The sequence below is a fragment of the Panthera leo genome, chromosome B4, assembly GCF_018350215.1.
Source record: "Panthera leo isolate Ple1 chromosome B4, P.leo_Ple1_pat1.1, whole genome shotgun sequence".
NCBI classification, from domain to species: Eukaryota; Metazoa; Chordata; class Mammalia; order Carnivora; family Felidae; genus Panthera; species Panthera leo.
In genome coordinates this window covers 119,602,062-119,621,735 of record NC_056685.1, presented here as the reverse complement: position 1 = coordinate 119,621,735, position 19,674 = coordinate 119,602,062, and the positions used below count along the sequence as shown (strand labels likewise).

Here is a 19,674-nt window from a genome sequence, read left to right as displayed (position 1 = left end):
AGAATAGATTGACATATGGAACCAATTAGAAAGTCCAGAAACAGATTCAGTTAAATGTAAGCATATGGTATATACCTATTGTTACAGGAATTCTATTTCAAAAGAAATAGTTGAATATTTAAACACAGGTATATGCATAAGAATGTTCCCTTAAAATCAAAACATCGAAATTTCAATATGATAAGATTCACTAAAATAAATCATGACCATGTGTATACTGAGACTTAACCTTAAATTTATCAAGTAGACACATATTTGTCATTGAAACTTGTTCAGAATGCATTATTAGAAGTAAATACATATCAGAATACAAAGCATTACATATAATACATATACATATTTATAGATAATATCTTGATATAAGGATATCTTGATATCAATCTCTAGCACTTAGCATAGTCCTAAGTATATATGATAGATTCCCAGTTAATATCTGTTGACCAATAATGCCTGGTATATGAAATTAAGGTCTTGTGAAAAATCCCTTGAACCGTCATCCCACTTTGGGTGGGAAAATGCAGTGTCCTCCTCAAGATTTCTGTAGAACCTACAGGATATCCTGTCTTGGTTCTCCTGATCACCTCTTGCTGTAAACTCCTGTATGTGTAGAACTCTTGATCATTAATTTTTCTCACCTTGTGTCTGTTCTTGACTCTCTGCCCAATGACTACATACCTTGGTTAGTTGTACAAAAAGACTCATTCAGAATGTTAATAGCAAATTGTGCTTAATAATAAAACACCTAGGAAATGTTTAAAAGTCCACTGTCAGGAGAATCTGTAAAGTATTATTGTATACCTATACAGTGAATTCCGTTACCACTTTGAAAATAAATGAAACTCAGAAATTTTATATTGATTGAAAAAGTCGTAGAAAAGCAAGAATATTTTATACTATTCTTATGAAAGTCAAAAGCATGTAGTACAAAACAATTTATTCTTTATCAATGCTGCTTACATATATAGTTAAATTTCAGCAACAACTCAAGGAACACAAAGTTCAGAACAAATATTAGCCATGGTTGGGGAGGGAGGAGGAGAAATTGGAAAGGGGAGCACAGGTAGGAAGCGTGGGTTTCATGGTAATGTTCTAAACTGAGTAGTGGACACACATAGATTCATCTCATTATTTTATTATATCACATATCCACCCCTCTGTTGAGGGATACTAGTCAGATATTTTGTTGAGTGTGCCTTCTTTAATGAAAAATAATGGCACTTTCTTAGTAAGCAGAAGAGGGTGTATTTCATTGTTGTTTAAAATATTTTTTTCTTTCCTTTGCACACACTCACATGTCCACACACACATTTACAGAGGGAAGCAGTCTGGGAGGATATACAGCAAAATGTTACTATTAGTTTCCTGAGCATGCTGTGTTTTCATGTGATTTTTTTCTTTCTTTATATTTTCTAATATTTCTCTAATAAATAATATACTTCATTTTTAAGGAGAAAGCAAAGTAACGCATTCTGTGTGGTTAAATTACAGAGCATTTTTCAAGGCCATTAAATATTCACATTTCTTTATAAACAGAGTAAAATTTCAATCTAACTAAATCCATGAAGAATGGGTTGTTCTGATTAATTTGATTTTAAGATGAACTAGGGTTTAAGCTAGGGACTTTTTTCATGACTCTTTGTAATCTTATTATCATAAACTCAGTTTTTGCTTTTGACATGTAAAACAGTAAGCAATACCAGTAACGGATAATAATAACCAAACCGAAGAGCAAAGTAATTTATACCTGAACAAGGCATAATCATTTCCCTAATTGATAGTTAGAATTTTTTAAAAAGGACATTAGAGAGTGCTCATTTGATCAGTAAATATTTATTGCCCCTATGTGGCAGGACTTGTATTAGAATCTGGGGATAGAGTGGTGAACAAAACAAATTCCAGCCTTCATGGAGTTTACAGTCATCTGATATATTCACTTTACAATGTGTTTTATAGATAATTTTATCAATATATAGTTCTACTTAAAGATTTCCAGTAATTAGGAGTTTCTTTTGTTGCTTTCTAGTGTATTTTCAGCTATTGTTACATTAGTGCATTTTTGTTTAAAAGAAAAAAAAGAGAGGTTAGAGAGGGAGAGAGCCAAAGCATAAGAGACTCTTAAAAAACTGAGAACAAACTGAGGGTTGATGGGGGTTGGGAGGGAGGGGAGGGTGGGTGATGGGTATTGAGGAGGGCACCTTTTGGTGCACTGGGTGTTGTATGGAAACCAACTTGACAATAAATTTCATATTAAAAATAATAATAATAAATAAAAGATAAGCAATATTATTAATTCATAGAGCTTTTTTTTGTTTTGACTCGGATTTGCCCTTTTTGACTTATAAATGTTGGTCTTTGTTCTGCCTTTAAGAACTCTGGAATAATCTACCATAGCAACTTCTCCCCATCCCTTGCTTTGTGGGATAGCTCTTTAGGGATAGCCTTTCAAATGTGTTGAGAAAACTATGATGCTGCTGTAAGGCTTCTCCAGGATAGAACATGGCAGTTCCTTTCATCATTTCATCTGTGACATGATTTTCAAATCATATACCATCTTGATTGCTTTCCCCTGGATACTTTCTACTTTGTCACCCTTTGTTGTTAAAAATAAATTACTCCCAATTTCCTGCTTTCAATAGAGTAGAGTGAACATAATTGATTCTTTGATGTCTGAGGGTCTGGTATGGTCTGAAAGCAATTACACTGACCTTGAATACTTATTCTACAGTACTGTAAATACCATTATAGAAAAAAATAGGAACTTATACTAAATCTTTACTGACCTTGGGTCATATCTTGGGAGATTTTTTTGAAAATGAGTTTATTTTTTTTCTTGTCTTTTTCTTTTGATAGTGAACTATGCTTTGTAAAAATAACAAACATCAAAAACAAAACATAATTAATAGTGAAATTCACTATGCAGGTATCTGTTTTTCTTCTCTAGTATACTGTGAGCTTTCTGAGGGCAAGGATTGTACCTTATTAGTTTTTAAAAATCTCGGGGCGCCTGGGTGGCGCAGTCGGTTAAGCGTCCGACTTCAGCCAGGTCACGATCTCGCGGTCTGTGAGTTCGAGCCCCGCGTCAGGCTCTGGGCTGATGGCTCGGAGCCTGGAGCCTGTTTCCGATTCTGTGTCTCCCTCTCTCTCTGCCCCTCCCCCGTTCATGCTCTGTCTCTCTCTGTCCCAAAAATAAATAAAAAACGTTGAAAAAAAAATTAAAAATCTCTAGCACTTAGCATAGTCCTAAGTAGATGTGATAGATGCCAAATAATATCTGTTGACCAATTAATGCCTTGTATATGAAATTAAGATCTTGTGAAATGAAATGAATTCCTATTTTTAGAATGCTTAAAAGAATCAGTAGTATAGAATTGGACCTTCATTTTATCCTAACCTGAAATGACAAAAATAAAATAAAATAAAATAAAACCCCTATTAGCAATGGCTCAAACAACAAGGACTTTTTTACTTAAGAAGTCTGTAGTAACTAACCAGTCCTGGGCTCTTTCAGTCCTGGGGCTCTTTCAGTAGCTCAGTGATAACATCAAGGTCCTAGGCTTGTTTTATCCTTCTCTTGCCATTCTTAGCCTATTACCTTTTTGATCTTAAGGTTATTACCTTATGGTCACAACATGCCTGTCCTGTGTGCAGACATCAAAACTGCATCCAGAGAGAGGAAACTGAGGGTGGCTAAGGCTCTGAAAGAGCCCCATTACATGTTTCTTTCTCTGGGGAAAAATATTTTTCCAGAAGTCTCCCTTTTATCTAACTGGCCAAAATTGAGTCACATGGCTGGCTATCCCTAGGAAGCTGGCAAGGGAGTAGAGTCTTGGGAATAACTGTTGATTAAACGACAGTTTATGCCACAACTAGAAAATAGCCATATACTACAAAAAGAGATCATGACAAAGGATCATGAACTTTAGTATGTCAGTGATAAATTCAGGGGAACCGAACTGTCAGGACTCTTCGAAAAAGATCACTGATAATATTGGGGTTACATGATGATATAACTTATTCAAACAGATGAATCAGCATCTCTTAATCAGTTTTGGAAGAACTGATGAATCTGATTATCTTTTCTAGTTTTTATAAATCAAACAAGCTGTGTCTTTATCACAAAGCTATTTTTATTTTTTCTCCTTCCTTTCAGGAGTCCTATCCAAAGAAGAGGAATTACACTATGGAAATTGTACCATCTGCTTCTCTCGATATATTTCCTTCAGAAAATGAGAACTTTCTATGTGATCTAACGGACATAGCAGTTACAAAGAAACCTTGCTCCTTAGAAATTGCAAGGGCCCCTTCTCCAAGAACTGGTAATATTTCCTAATATTAATTTTTTGTAGAACGGGTAATATTTCTTACATTGGACCAATTCAGTTTGCATGCTTGTGTGTGTGAAGAGGCATCATTAATATTTTGATTTTCACAATATTTTAAACATGAAAGTGCCCCAGTATAGTCACACTAATCATTTTTTTGCATTTTGAAGTGAGTCCCAGTAAGTCAGTTTTTGATACAATATCTCTTAACTTCCTGACAAGAGTGGTACTGCCTTGGAGAAGGCACTTTGAAACCTTGCAAAAGTGAAAAACCTTTTAGGTCAGATGCAAAACTTGGGGTTCTTTAAGAAAAAAAAAACCTTGAGGTCCTTTAGAACTTCATAGCAGATTTGGTAGCAAGTCTTTTAATATACTTTTCTGCATCCTGTTTTCTGTTTATTGAAATGTACTCAGGTACTTTGTATATTTTATATCTTTCATGCTATTTTCAGATCCATTATTTTATTTATTTTCATTATCAATTAGTGTACAAGTTAAGTAAATATTATGCCCATTTTACTGATAAGGAAATTGGAGCTAAGTGTCTTATTTAAGATCAATACATAAGGGGGCCTTTCTTGAACATGAGTATTTGACTATCATTATACCTCTGTTACTTCACCACCGCCTCTAAGAAAGAATGCAAGATAGTAACATGAACTCTATGATGGAGGAATGTTTCAAGTGGGTGGTCAATATATTCAATGCTGCAAAGAAGTTGTAAGAGAAACTTAATAGAGGGATTTTTGGTTTGACAATCCAATTGCTGCTTAATTTTGCAAAGTAAGTTTTATCAGTGATGAAATAAAATTTTCAGATTTCTGGAAGTTAACAGTGAGACACTGGAAAATGGAAGAGTACAGATTGCCCTTTCAAGAAGATTAGAAGAAGAGATAGGATAGTAACATGAGAAAAAAGAGGTGCAAGGGAGAAATATCTAGTTTTATTTTAGAATAAGTAAGCCTTGGTCAAGTTCAGAGGTTAAAGGAATTTGCTGGTAGAGAGATTAAAGATAAAAACTAAGAAGAAAGAACACAATGGGTAGAGAAGACCCAGACATTACTTCCCCCAGAGAGAAGATAGAGCATTGTTACGAATATAGAGAAATTCTGAACTATGTATTTCCAAATGGATTACATTTCTGGATTAAGATAAAAAGTCATTGGCTGAAAAGAAGAGGTAGATCTTGAGAAGGATTAAAGTAAAATTCAGAGGTGCCATTTTAGATAATAACTGAGAAATTTTATAGAAGTGGACAAATGAGAAAGCATTGAGACAAAGGATGTTGTATGAGTCATAAGCATGCAGAAGGAGGATTTTTAGGATGAGGTAAGAGCATAATAATGAAAATAGTTCAAATTTATTCAGCATTTACTAAGTGCCAGATACTGTTCTAAGTACTTATATGCCTTATTGCATGTAATTGTTACAATGCTAGCAGGTAATAATATCATTATTACCATTTTACAAATGAAGAAACTGTAACACTGAAATATTAGGTAACTTCCCAGAGTTCTTTGTTAATAAGGGATAGATCTTGGACTTGGATTTGGTTGTCCAACCTGTGCTTTTAAATACTATGTTATACTTTATATTGGGGGATGAAGTATAGTTGAAATTGTGAACCACATGCTGAAATTCTCAAGAAATGTGGAGGTATGACTGGAAGTTCACATATGGTAGCAACAAAATCAGAAAAAGAATGTTATAATAGGATAGCATAATCTTCAGAAAAGCAGCAGATATTTGATAAAAGTGGAATAGTGAGTTATCAGAAGTAGTCACAAAAAGTGAAGTCAGTGCTGATCCCAAACTATGGCAGTTGACAAGAATGAAAACTGTTCCAGGGGCTCCTGGGTGACTCAGTTGGTTAAGCGACCAACTTTGGCTCAGGTCATGATCTCGTGGTTCGTGAGTTCAAGCCCCACATTGGGCTCTGTGCTGACATCTCAAAGCCTGGAGCCTGCTTCAGATTCTGTGACTCCCTCTCTCTCTGCCCCTCTCCTGCTCCTACTCTGTCTCTCTTTCTCAAAAATAAATAAATGTTAAAAAAAAAAAGAATGAAAACTCTTCCATAGGAGAGGTAACCAGGAAATACTGGGGAGGTCAGGGCAAAGCTCAGTAAATACAGAAAAATAGAAGGCATACATGTATAAAATGTAAAAGAGCTTTAATTAGGGCACAGAAAATACAGATGTGTTGTGGGTGGTGGAGGCAGGAATGAAAGAGTCAAAGAAGACAGGGATTTATTCATTAAACAATCAAAAACTAATTGAGTTCCTTCGTGTGCCAAGCAGTGTTCTATATGCTGAGGATACAGGGATGAAAAAGACATTGACCCAGGTAACAAGGCTGATTAGGCTTCTCCTGGTAAAAACAATTAAATATGCTAGCTAAAAATACAGAAAAGAAAAACTTAAAAGCACAAAAAAAGTAACAGGAAAATTATAAAAATTGAATAACGTATAAATTAGGAAACTTTTGGGGGTCAGTAGGTTAGTAAGATATAATCAGACCAAAACATTTGTGAAGGTGGGAAACCAGTGGATTACTAAAGCTATTTTGTACTGAGGGAATTTTCTGAACCTGCTGTTGAATCCTGGTGCTTAATGCCTCATAAACCTCAAGGTTTATGTAGAGAAAAAAAATCTCTGTGCCTGTCCAGCATGGAGACCCTAATAGGAAAATCTTCCTCCATAGAGCTGGGACTCCAGGGGCTATACCTCACAGTAATCAGAAATAAACTTGTCCCATAACCCCCACCCCAAAGAAAGATGATTTGTTGTGAGAAGAACAAAGAGGGAAATTCCTGAGGTGTTATTACCAACAAACTGGTCCTCACACAAATTTGTACCACAAATTTCTATCACCTAAATGGTCCAAAAGCTGTCAACCCATGAATTTAATTTAAAGTAATACCCTCATTGAGCTCCTGCCCCACATTGGGTGAGCCCTGCTCCTCTCCCTCTCCCTCTCCCTCTCCCTCTCCCTCTCCCTCTCCCTCTCCCTCTCCCTCTCCCTCTCCCTCTCCCTCTCCCTCTCCCTCTCCCCCTCCCTCTCCCCCTCCCTCTCCCCCTCCCCCTCCCTCTCCCTCTCCCTCTCCCCCTTTCTCTCTCCCACTACCCCTCCTGGGATTCTCTCTCTGCCTCTAAAGAGGAATATACTCTTTTTATAGGCCCCAAATACTTTTCTGATTAATATTAGCAGTGTACAATAGTCTAAGGAAAGAAACCTTGAAACCAGAATCACAAAAACAAGAAATAAGAGATCCACATGTGAAAAGACTTCAAATATTGCAATTATCAGGTGCAGGCTGAAAAATGACCATGCTACTATAAACACACATACACGCGCACACACACACACACACACACACACACACACACACACGCACAAACTACCTCAGATTTCAAACTCATTGGATAAGTGGAACATCAGATTAGATTCAGCTGAAGGGAGATTTAGTGAGCTGGAAATTAGGGCAGAAGAAGTTTTATAGAATGTTGCACAGAGAGATGAAAAATTTAATGTGAAGGTAAGAGACTTGGAAGATACACTAGAAAATTCTAATTTGTTTCTTTAAAGCTTCAGAAGGAGAGGAGAGGGAGAATGAGGTAAAAGTAACATATTTGAAGAGCTAATTTTTCCAGAAGGCACAGGCCTGTTCTTACATTCTCATGGAAGCAGACAAGTGAATAGTTAATTTCAATAGAGTATAATAAGTTTAAGTCAATGTTATACAAAGTATTTGGGGAACAGACAAAAGGAACACTTAACTTCACCTGGGAGCTTGGGGAAGACTTCATGAAGGAGATGATGTCTGTGTCAGTTATCTATTGCTATTTAAAAAGTCACCCCACTCAGTTGGTTAAGTGCCTGACTTCAGCTCAGGTCATGATGTCACAGTCCATGAGTTCGAGTCCCGCATTGGGCTCTGTGCTCACAGCTCAGAGCCTGGAGCCTGCTTTGAATTCTGTGTCTCCTTCTCTCTCTGCCCCTACCCCACTCATGCTCTGTCTTTGTTTCTCAAAAATGAATAAACGTTAGACAAAGTTTAAAAAGCCATCCCCAAACTTACTTAGAGGAACATCAGTCATTTAATTTGTTCACAAACCTGCAAGTTTGGTGAGTTCATTCAACAGGGACACCTTATCTGTGCCACTTGGTATGAGTTGGGGCTGCTCAATTGGGGGATAAGGGACCTATTTTCAAGATGGCCCACAAATGGCTGGCAAGTTGGTGATAGCTTAGAGTTTGGCTAGGTTTATGGGCTGGGGACCATTTTTCCTCTCCATGGATTGCTTGGTTTCCTCATGACATACTGGCTAGATTATGAGAACAAGCATCTGAAAAAAAAAAAAAAAACAGGTGTTATTTTTACTATCTAGCCTTAGAAGTCACAGATAATCACTTATACTATATAATTCCATGTCTACTCAGATTCAAGGGGAGAGAACATGAACCCCACTTCTTAATGGAAGGAGTGTCAATGGTGCTTTGTAATAAAAATGGGAGATACTTTTGCTGTCAATTTTGGAAAATAAAATCTGCCATCATCTGCCCTTTGGGCACAATAATTTATATCCTTTTCCAAAATGTCTTTTAAATGTTTATTTATTTTTGAGAGAGAGAGTGCAAGTGGGGGAGGGGCAGAGAGAGAGAGAGAGAGAGAGAGAGACAGAATCCGAGGCAGGCTCCAGACTCTGAGCTGTCAGCACAGAGCCTGATGCGGGGCTTGAACTCACAGAGCATGAGATCATGAGCTGAGCCGAAGTCAGACGCTTAACTGACTGAGCCACCCAGGTGCCCCAATATATCCTTTTCCTATGGAAATTATACTTGTTTATACCTTCAGGATTTCTAAACACTAGCCTATTATTACAAGCTCCAAGTCAAGTTTCAGGTGTGCATTCATCTCCCTGGTGTAGTTCTGATGGTGCAGGTTCTTGACTGCCTTTGCTCTTGGCAGTGATGACCTGAGACCAGTTATCAGTCTTCTTTCCTACATACCCAACATATAGTAGTGAATCAGGCATAGGGAAACCATAATTGATACTCCCATCCAAACACAGGGAGAACAAGGCATACAGTGGTCACTAGCCTGTGGCAATTCTGAATCTAATCAGGCATACACAGTTCCTTGATTAAGACTCAGTCTTGTGGCATAGGAGTTGTTCTCTGTGGCACTTGGTTCCGCCCTCTGAATCATTCTTTATTTTCCATATAAAGTAGCCTGTGTTTACAGCTGAGTATCTTTCTTACCTGCTTTTTCTGTCTTTTAAAGGTTAGGAGTCAAAGGGGCTCTGTTTTATATTTCTGTTCCTTCCAGTTCAGGCTGATAAAATTTCTCTTAAAACTTTGTGGACTTTTTGTGTTCCAATTGTATTTCACTTCATTAGACAAAAGCTTATGTTCCAGATTAGCTCTTCTCTACCTAGGACTCCTTATGAGAGCTCTGTGTGATAATGCCCTTGAGATTCTTAGAGACCCTACTATTGGACAGGGAGAATCTGTGAGTCATGCCCTTAAAAATACTTAGAGGGTTTTTTTGTCCGACTTAAAGATTCTATACAGCACCACCTGAGAGCTGTCTCAGGCCTTAACAAATAATCTTGCATCCCACTCAGATTTGGTCATTGGCCTTAATTTGAAAATTGTTTGCCATTTGGAGCAACTGCAAATAAGAAACCCAGAAATTCCTGGCTCCTTTGTATTTGGTAGGTTATTCTTCAGTTTTCTCTCTGCTTGCATGTTATCATAGGCAGCCAGACAAAGCCAGGTTGTTCTTTAAATATTCTTCCTGGAAACATCCTTAGATCATAGAGTTCATTTGGTTAATTTTCTATTTTCCATGTTACTTCAGATGTCAATGTTGCCAAACCTGCCACTACTACAACACAAATGATGCCTTACTTTCAGCTTCTGATTACATTTGCTCTCCTTTACACCTTCACCAACAGCTTCCTCATAGTTCTCTGGGCTTCCAGGAATCCTCTCCTTGGCCCTTATGGCTTCCCCAGTCATTCACTTTGAGACCCTTCTAGCTTTTGCCTGCTGCCCAGTCACAAAGTTCATGCCACATGTTTTAGATTTTTGTTATGGCAACACCCATTTCCAAATGTCAGAATCTATTCTGGTTATTGATGGCTGCATAACATCCAACATGTTGAGGTAGTTACCTCAACACTTAGTGAGTTCAAAAAAATTAGCCATTTATTTTGTTTGTAAATCTACAATTTGGGGAGAACTCTACAGAGACAGTTTTTTTTCTGCCTCAAGTGATATCAGCTGTGGCAGCTTCACGGCATGGTGGGGCTGAAGGATCCATTCTCAATACTGATTCTTATTCATATGTCTGGTATGGCCTATGTAGACTTCCTCATGGTAAGTGATGGCCTTCCAAGAGCAAGTATCTTAAGAGAATGAGGCAGAAGCTGTTTTGCTTTTTGACTTAACTCAGAAGGCAATATCACTTCTGTGGTATTTAAGGGCCTATGTATATTTAAGTGCAGGGGATTTAATCACCTCTACCCTTTATGGAAAAGTGTTACTAAAGTCATGTTATAAGAAGATATTCTTGGGGCGCCTGGGTGGCTCAGTTGGTTGAGCCTCCGACTTCGGCTCAGGTCATGGTCTCACGGTCTGTGAGATCTGCTGACAGTTCAGAGCCTTGAGCCTGCTTTGGATTCTGTGTCTCCCTCTCTCTCTGACCCTCCCCCATTCATGTTCTGTCTCTCTCTGTCTCAAAAATAAATAAACATAAAAAAATTAAAAAAAATAAGAAGATATTCTTATAGCCTCTTTTGGAAAATACAGATTCCCATAATGCCTGAGCTGTTTGTTGCTGTTACTGCTTTAAAAGAAAACAGTACTGTTTTCAAGGGGTAAGAGTTAATTTGCATGACTACATGATTTCCATGATTGTGTTCAGTCATCTGGTTTCAATATAAAAGAATCCAGTTTGCTCAGTTGACCCAGGTTAATTCATAATGATTGGTAGTCTGTACTTTTTACCACGATTGTAAATTCTAGAGGTGAGGGAGTCCAGAATTTAAATTGAAGAATTTTTCTTTTTAATGATAGGAATAGGGATGAATACAAGTCAGAGCAGTTTCTGTTCTAATTCTAGATAGAACTTTATCAAGTGAAGCACACAAAATTCCCCTCCATAATTAACCTAGCAGGTGGAAGAGAAGATCAACATCACTGTTTGTCTTCTATCTGGATGAGGACACAGTCTGTGTCATTTTCTTTTGTTGATTCCATTAACCTGTAGCTTAGGTTTTGCATGGATCCAATTACTTCTAGGTCTCAGTCTGCTATCGTTGATTCCTCATGACCCATACCTAGCTTTGCCTTTTCCCCTCAGGACCAACTAACTAAAGCTGATGAACTCAGGGAAGTCATTGACCTCTCTTGATGCCACTGATGTTTCCTATTTTACCAAGTCCTTTACTAATAAAGGTAGGGCTTTCAGAATATGGAGACATCTCTTGATGCACATGAGTCTTTTAGAGACCCTTAAACTGAACTCGGTACGTAGCTACCCTACAGTTCCTTATCCACTCAGTAAACACTTACTGAGTACTTACAGTGTTCTAGGCATTGTGCTAAATGTTGCTGAAGAAACAGTGAAACTTCTGATATTTAGGAGCTTAGGGTGTGTTAAAATTAAGAGTAATTAAGTGTAATGAGAGAGGTGAGCATAAGTGCTCCAGGAGGATAGAAGGGGAGGGATCTTGTAGAAGCTTACTGTAGGAGTTTGCTGCCTGATTGGAGCCTCGGAGAAAGAGACTCAGATACATGAACAGGAGTTGTATGCTGTATGGATGAATGAGAACTGTGTGCAGAGATCCAGAGGCATGGAAGAACACAGTTCATTCAGAGACTATGCCCAACTTAGCATGGTTAAAGTACAGAATGCTACTAAGGAAAAATGCATTAAAAGAACAAGAGGTGACATGCAGAAATTTGGATTTCACCTGACAGCAGAAGTGAACCATTGACAGACTTTAAGTGGGATGTCATGTGATAGGTTTTTGTTCTAGAACAGTCTCTCTGGAAGCAATGTGAAGAATAGATTGGAAAGAGATGAAGCTTGAGACAGGAAAATTAATTAGGAGATTGATGTTTAGTTTCAGCAAAACATTATGGTGACCAGTACAAAGGCAATGCCAGCAAAGAGGGGAAGGGGGAACAAAGAGGGAGGGTATAGAGGAGCAGTTATCCCTTCTCCCTTTGAAAATTCTACCACTTAGGAAATAGGTCGCCAAGGAAGCTAAATAATTATATTTGAGGGAATGCATTCTATAGTTTTTGGTTAACTGTGCTGGATAACATGGGTTAGGTTTACAGACAAAATGAGGACTTCTACACACACAAGAATTGCATTCTGAAGCTATCCTGGAGAGACTGAGAGAGAGAAAGAAATGATTGAGGGATGACTAGGTCATTAGAGAAACTGGGGACTGTTATGGCTTGAATTATGCCCCCCTCCACCTTTTGTCTTTCAATCACTAGTATTTCAGAATGTGACCTTACTTGAAGAATTTGGAGATGGCATTTATAGAGGTAATCAAGTTAAAATGAAGTCATTAGGTGGGCTCTAATCCATCATGATGGGTATCCTTATAAGAGGAGGAAATTTAGACACAGAGACAGTGTCCCTGTGAAGGGAAGACAATGTGAAAAAACACAGGGGGAAGATGGCCATCCACAAGCCAGAGAGGCCTCGAACAGATCTTTACTTCACAGCCCACAGAATGAAACCAAACTTGATTTCAGACTTCTAGCCTCCAGACTGTGAGACAATAAATTTCTGTTGTTTAGGGCACCCAGGTAGCAGTACTTTGTTACAGTAGCCCTAAGAAGTAATTGCAGGGACTAGAACTGAGCACACAAATTCAATACATAGAAGGGAGGGGCAAATGAGGATCCTGGGCCTCTGTGGGCAGACGTTGGCTACCTGCTCATTTCAGAGGCTATGCACTTAAGGGTCTTGGCTGTGACTGGTAATCCCATTCATGGATATAGAATATGCATTTTCACAGAAAATCACAGTTAACTATGCATATCAGTTCCCTGTCTGTGGTCTTTTCTGTTTATTAACTAGTTAAGCTAGTATAAAGTAGATCTCATTCTGAAAAAAAATTATATCATATTCACTGGTTTAATTTAAATATGAAAGCAATTTATTAGTAAATCTATATTCAACAAGATTTTACAGTTCAACAAGAAAATGAGTGATACATTTGCAAGGAGCATTTCAGTAATGCTTCAGTGCCTACAGATTTCATATGAAATAAAGAATGCTCTAGTACTAGGCTCATTAAATAAAGATCAACAGAAGTCCAGTCCTTGCTTGGTAAATTTGCTAAGACTCATGCTTATGCAGTCAATATTGAATCATGTTTGTTTGCCTTATTGCATCAAGCAAAGGATCTTACATAGTCATAGTGGGGACTCAATTACATAAATGAATGAAAATAAGTGAGTGATATAAGTGAAAATAAGTGAGTGATATAAGTGAAAATAAGTGAATGAATGAGTGAAAGACTGTTATCTTTAAGAGAAAATGGCTGTAATGGCAGAAAAAGTCCTGTGAAATAGTCAGATGCCATCAAAGATAATGTTTTCTTGTCTGCCTTTCATTTAATTTTAACCTTCACAGGGGAATTTTTCCATTTTATGGTAACTAGGCAACCTGTTATTTTGAATCACTTAGTGCAGGCTTTGCACACTATGGATGCTCAATAAATCCATTTTGATTAATGAGCAATTTATAACCACCAGTGAAGACTGTTTCCAATCCTGTTGGAAGAAAATAGATGATCTCTTATAAAAAGGACACAGTCAATAGTTTCATGCCAGGATAGTTTGGGTCTTGCTTACCTCTGTTCAATTTGCTAATGTGCCTACTGGTCTGTGGTCAACCTGAAATGAAGATGTCCTCTGGTGAATAATCCTCCACAACCCCCAACATCTCCCCCAACATCCTGAGAGAGGTAGTAGTGTGCGGGTGAGCCTGTAACTTATTTATACCAAAATATTTTTTGAAATAGTGGAGCTTCCTTAATTCTAATGCCAAAATTTTGCAATTAAAATAATTCAGACTGGACTAGGATGAATGTTTATCTTTGCTAAGCAAGTGGGTAGTGTCAACATGATTTCTGTGGGTATGTTGAACTCATTTAAGAGAGCAAACTATTTTTAAGCCCCTTGGAAACACTCTTTTACATACAAATACTGGACTTGCTGATAAGAACCGTTGTTATCAAACAGCAATTATTTGTTTGGCATTTGCTCTGTACTCAGTGCTGTCTTAGCCATTTATTAAACTAGTAAATTGTAAATTTGTAAGCCACTATTGGTTTATAGAGGGGGCAAAGAGAGAAAACTAGGGCAGCAGTACCTACCGAGAAATCCTGGTAAATTAATTGCTTCCTTCATCCATATGGACAGCTTACCAATTTGAAAATGTAGTCATCTCAATTTGTTCAAATTGGTGGAAGTTGGCTATATTTGGGAAACATCATCTTAAACAAAAAGAAAATTATGCTTTTTCTATCAAATCAAGTTTGCCTGTACTATTATGAATAACATGAAGTGTAGAATAATAAGATATCTAAAGATATAATAAACTCTTATTACAGTAATGATGGGGGGGTCTAGGTTTTTTATTATGTCATTTATTGTATCCTATAGAACAATGTCAGAATATGTATAAAAGGGGGTAAACATCACTAATTCATAAATTCATGCTCACCTCATTCAAGCAGGGCTTTCACACTGTGTCACATTCCACTTTTTCTCTGTTGTACTCTCCTCAAACCTCAGATACTTTTCCCTACCTTTGTTTTCTTTAAGTTTAATTTATTTATTTTGAGAGGGAGAGAAAGCACAGCAAGGATGGGGTAGAGAAAGAGGGAGAGAGCGAGCTGGCTCTGTGCTGCAGAGCTCCAACTCTGGAACCGTGAGATCATGACCTGAACCAAAATCAAGAGTCAGATGCTTAACTCACCGAGTCATCCAGGTGCCTGACTTTTTCTACCTTGTCTCTCACTGTCAGCAGGTGGCCTCATGTTCTAGTTAATAAAGAAAATCGAAGCCATCAGAGGGAACTGTGTTGACATCCTCCACCAAGTCTATAAATACAACCTTTCCTGCACCCTTCTCTTGCTTGTACCTCCTGTTAAAGCGGAGGGATTTTCCTTTTAACAAGTTCCCTTTTCCTGTGCCTTCTCAGGAATGTGACTCTTTCATTAGGTGCTCTCTCCTGTTTTTAATTGTTCTTCTTCACTGGATCATACACATTAAAGATTTAAATCTGCTTCAGCCTTTTCTATCTGAAAAACAAAAACAACAATAGCAGCCATCAGTGAAATAGCAGCCAGCAGCAATTAACAACAACTAAAAAGTTCCCTGACTCCCTTCCCTGGACTCCTCAACTTCTGTCTATCCCTCCACATGCTCAGTACCTTCATTTTCTTCCTTTCCTTTCACTTCTCTGCCTATTTTAGTCAGGTTTCCATTCCTCACTGCTCTTTCCAAATGTACTTTCTAAAGGTACCAGTGACCTTAGTATCACAAAATTGAGAGGACATTTCTCCTTCTCCATTTTTCTTAATCTGTCAGCAGCATTCCACAGGTTAGTGACACCTCCATTTTGATACCTTTTCTTCCCTTTGCTGTCCAAAGACAATTTTATCTTATTATGCTATTCCCTGTCTATGTTGACAGCTAACGTTTTTCTGTATGGCTTTAAAAGTTGAGAGTTCCTCAAGGCTCAAAGTCCTCCCTATTCTTTTTACTTTTTCTCTTCCTAAATTGTTTCATCCATAGTATGACTTCTGTTACAATCACCATGCTGAAGACTCCCAAACTTTCCCCCCAGTCGTTACCACTTCTCTCAATTCCACGCTCATCCATTGTTCCATCCATCTGCTGAATATCTCCACCTACATGTCTCAAAGTTGCCTTAACCCTAACATACACAGAACTACACTCATATCTTTCCCCACAAACTTGCTCTTCATGCAGAATTCCTTATCTTAGTAAGTGGGTTAATCATTCATCTGATTGCAGAAACCTGGGTGTCATTCTTGCCATCTCTGTTTCCACTAACTCCTAGATGCACTCAATCACTAGGTGTTATAATTTTTAGTGGCAATAGGTGTTAGGGTGAAGATAATTCTGTAACTTACTCTCCATCCCTAATTAAACCTCAAATCTACCTGTTCCTCTACTATTACCAAGTGCTCTTAGAGATTATTTTAATAAAAAAAATTTTCCTTCCTTGAATTTATTATTTATGTTGTAGCCAAAGTAATTTTAGAAATCATAAATCTGATTGCATCACTAAAACCTTTTAGTGACTTGTCATCATTCTTAGAAAAATGACCCAAATCCCTGATAAGGTTCATAAGGCCCTGAATGATGTCCTTTTTCTTTCTTTCTTTCTTTCTTTCTTTCTTCCTTTTTTTTTTTTTTTTCATTTTTAGCTTCATCTGTCGTCAGTTTCCACCTTCCCACACTGGCCATTTTTAGTTCCTTTTATTCTTTAATAGAGATGAGCTCCTTCCTATCTGTGGGCTTCACATGCCTAAACCAATGTTGGATCCTACTCTCCCTTTTCCTTCTCTTTCCCCCAAGTAGATAACATCTATACTTCTTCAGGGAGAATCCCTTTACCCACACACACTCATGCCCCAGACTAAATATATGGATGCCTCTGTTTTCTTCTTTCAACACCTTCTAATTTTCCTTTCTTCTGTAGTCCTTACTTTGAATGAAATTATGTAGTTGAGGTTATGTATTTTAATGTTTCAGTTGTTGTCTTAAAAAGTTCAAAATTTTGCCTGTTTACATTGTAATCAGAGCTTCTAGCAAAATTACTGCCATATAAATATTAATGAAAAAATAATAGTTAATGGTATTGAATACTTACTTACTTTGTACATCTTAGTTTATTTAATCTTAAGCTGTATATGACGTAGCTAGTATTGTCATTCCCATTTTACAGATAAGGGAAACAAGTCACAAAAAGTTTAGAGACTGCTAGAAAATGGCAGCTTTGGAATTTGAATACCTGATATTCAGCTCTGGAGACCATATTCTTAACCACATTCACAGTTCATGAATTAATTATTTAATTAGTTAATCATGCCATTTTGGTATTATTTTGAATTTTCCAGGATAAATCGTGAATTTTTCCTTTCAAACAAAATAGGAAGAGTTGGAAACTTGTTCAGTGTTTTGTGATATATCGTGCCCATCTGTGGAATAGTACTAGAGGGTGTTCCAATCAATTTAAAATAAGTGGATGTGTTGGAGACAACCCAAAAGTGAAAACAAGTGAATAATTAAGTAATAATGATAAATTCGAAGAGTAGACTTACCTATAATCATTAATATTTTCAAATAATATCTAATTATTCAATTTTAATAATGGCATTAGTTACCTCTCAATGAATATCTATTAAATGAATGAATGAATATTTACCATTTGATACAAATTTAGTTGAAAATAATATTAATGTGTATGTGCTTGGGGAAAAAAGGATCTTAAAGGTACTCTATAATCACGCTGTCTCTGAATGCTAAGATTACATGTTATTTCTGTTTTATTCTTCATACTTTTTTGTATTGTCCAAATTTTCTACAACAAACACATATTGCTTTTATAATTAGAAAATAATTAAAAATAGCTTAGTAATTTAGAAAGTTAAAATAAATCATGTCAAAACAATTCATGTTTATCTAATTAATGTTAAATATGTAGGTGATCTTCCTCTTTGAAGAAAGAAAGCTGAATAGGTTAAGGATAGATACTGTCTCTAAAATACTGAACTTCTGCAATAAGACTTATCTATTAAGGATATAGGTTTTAACTTCTCATTTTGCTTATACTTCAGAATATTTTAATTTAGATTACCTTGTTTTGTATACTGGTTGAACATTTGACAAGTGTTATTCTCAGTGCTCCTAACAGAGGCAAATCGTTATAGCTCCTGGGAATTTATAGTTGTGTAATTCCAGTCCCTTTTAAAGATTAAGTTATTATTTCCTGGACTCACTCTTACTAATTTTGTTCTGTTTAGCAGTTGCTACATACAGCATTAAGTTGAAAATAACATTATACTGAAAGTATAATATTAAAGAAATCTTGTATTAATGCTTGTAGTCTTGTATTTAATCTTTTCTCCCCCTACACTGTTTAGACATGTCAGATACATCAATTGGCACACTCACTAATTTATTTTATATCCTTTTCCATAGATGCTATGTTATTAATGTAATATTATACTAAAACTACTAGTTCTTTCTTTAGGTACTCCTACAGTCTTAATTAAGTAACATTAGCAAAATTAACTAACACCCAACTATAGTCACATTATACATTTAAAAAGTAAAAAAAATTTGTTACTATATTTTACTCTAGATTTCATCCAATGTATTACATTTCACATTTATATTAGAATACACATATTCAAGAAACTCATAATAGATTGTTCATTCGCCTCTCAGAGGCAATTTATTAAAAATGAAAAGACAAAAATAGCTTATTCTTAGGTTATTTTTGGGAATTAACAGACTAGGTTTGAATAGTTCAGAAAAATAGAGAATTAAAAGTATTTTCATTATTTAAACTCCACCAAGAATTAATGCACAAAATATTTCCAGATCTATCATTTCATCACATTTATCATCATATCTTCTATTGCAGTTGAGGAAACTAAGTCAGAATAGATGAATAGTTTGTTGAAAGAGATGATAATTCAAAAGTAAATCTGTCATTGAGAAGGGACTGTGATTCATAACTCTTCCTCCTGTGCTCCATCCTACTGTTTAAAACTGTCTATTTTTAATAAGATCATTCATTCATTCATTCATTCATTTATTCCACAGCTATTTATTGAGGACTTACTCTTTTCCAAGGCCATAGGTGTATGAGACACAAAGAAAAAGGAGACATTAGGCATAAAGTAATAGGAGAGATTTTATCTACATTACAAAATAAAAGTCTAAAGCATTCTACATACCTCTTGAGTCAATCAGACTCAAATAGACCATTAGTGCATCCAGAATTATATATTTTACTGCCAAACTTGGCCACATCTGTTCTCTGTGGGTTATCGTATTCTGCTATTTATGCACAGAACCCAGAGAAAAAACTGTAGGTGCCGTTTAATCACATAGGTTTTTCTATGCTGTACATTTCTATAGAACCCTTCAATTAATTACTGAATAGTCATCTAGTGTCTTCTGGGTCTCCTACCTGTGAACAGAGGAAGCGAAAAGAAAATAATGGAATGCTAAAAACTGCGCTATAAACAAGTCAAGAGCAGTGAAC

At 36.6% G+C, this 19,674-nt stretch overlaps 1 protein-coding gene across 13 annotated transcripts in view; it reads left to right on the top strand.

The window, feature by feature from the left end:
• ANKS1B (ankyrin repeat and sterile alpha motif domain containing 1B) overlaps window positions 1-19,674 on the top strand; it is a 1,079,782-nt gene that overhangs the window by 408,799 nt on the left and 651,309 nt on the right. For all 13 annotated transcript variants that reach the window (XM_042947477.1, XM_042947476.1, XM_042947473.1 and 10 more), the window contains one exon: window positions 4,151-4,316. In XM_042947477.1, coding sequence (XP_042803411.1) covers window positions 4,151-4,316 — 166 coding nt within the window. The remainder of the gene's footprint in view (window positions 1-4,150; window positions 4,317-19,674) is intronic.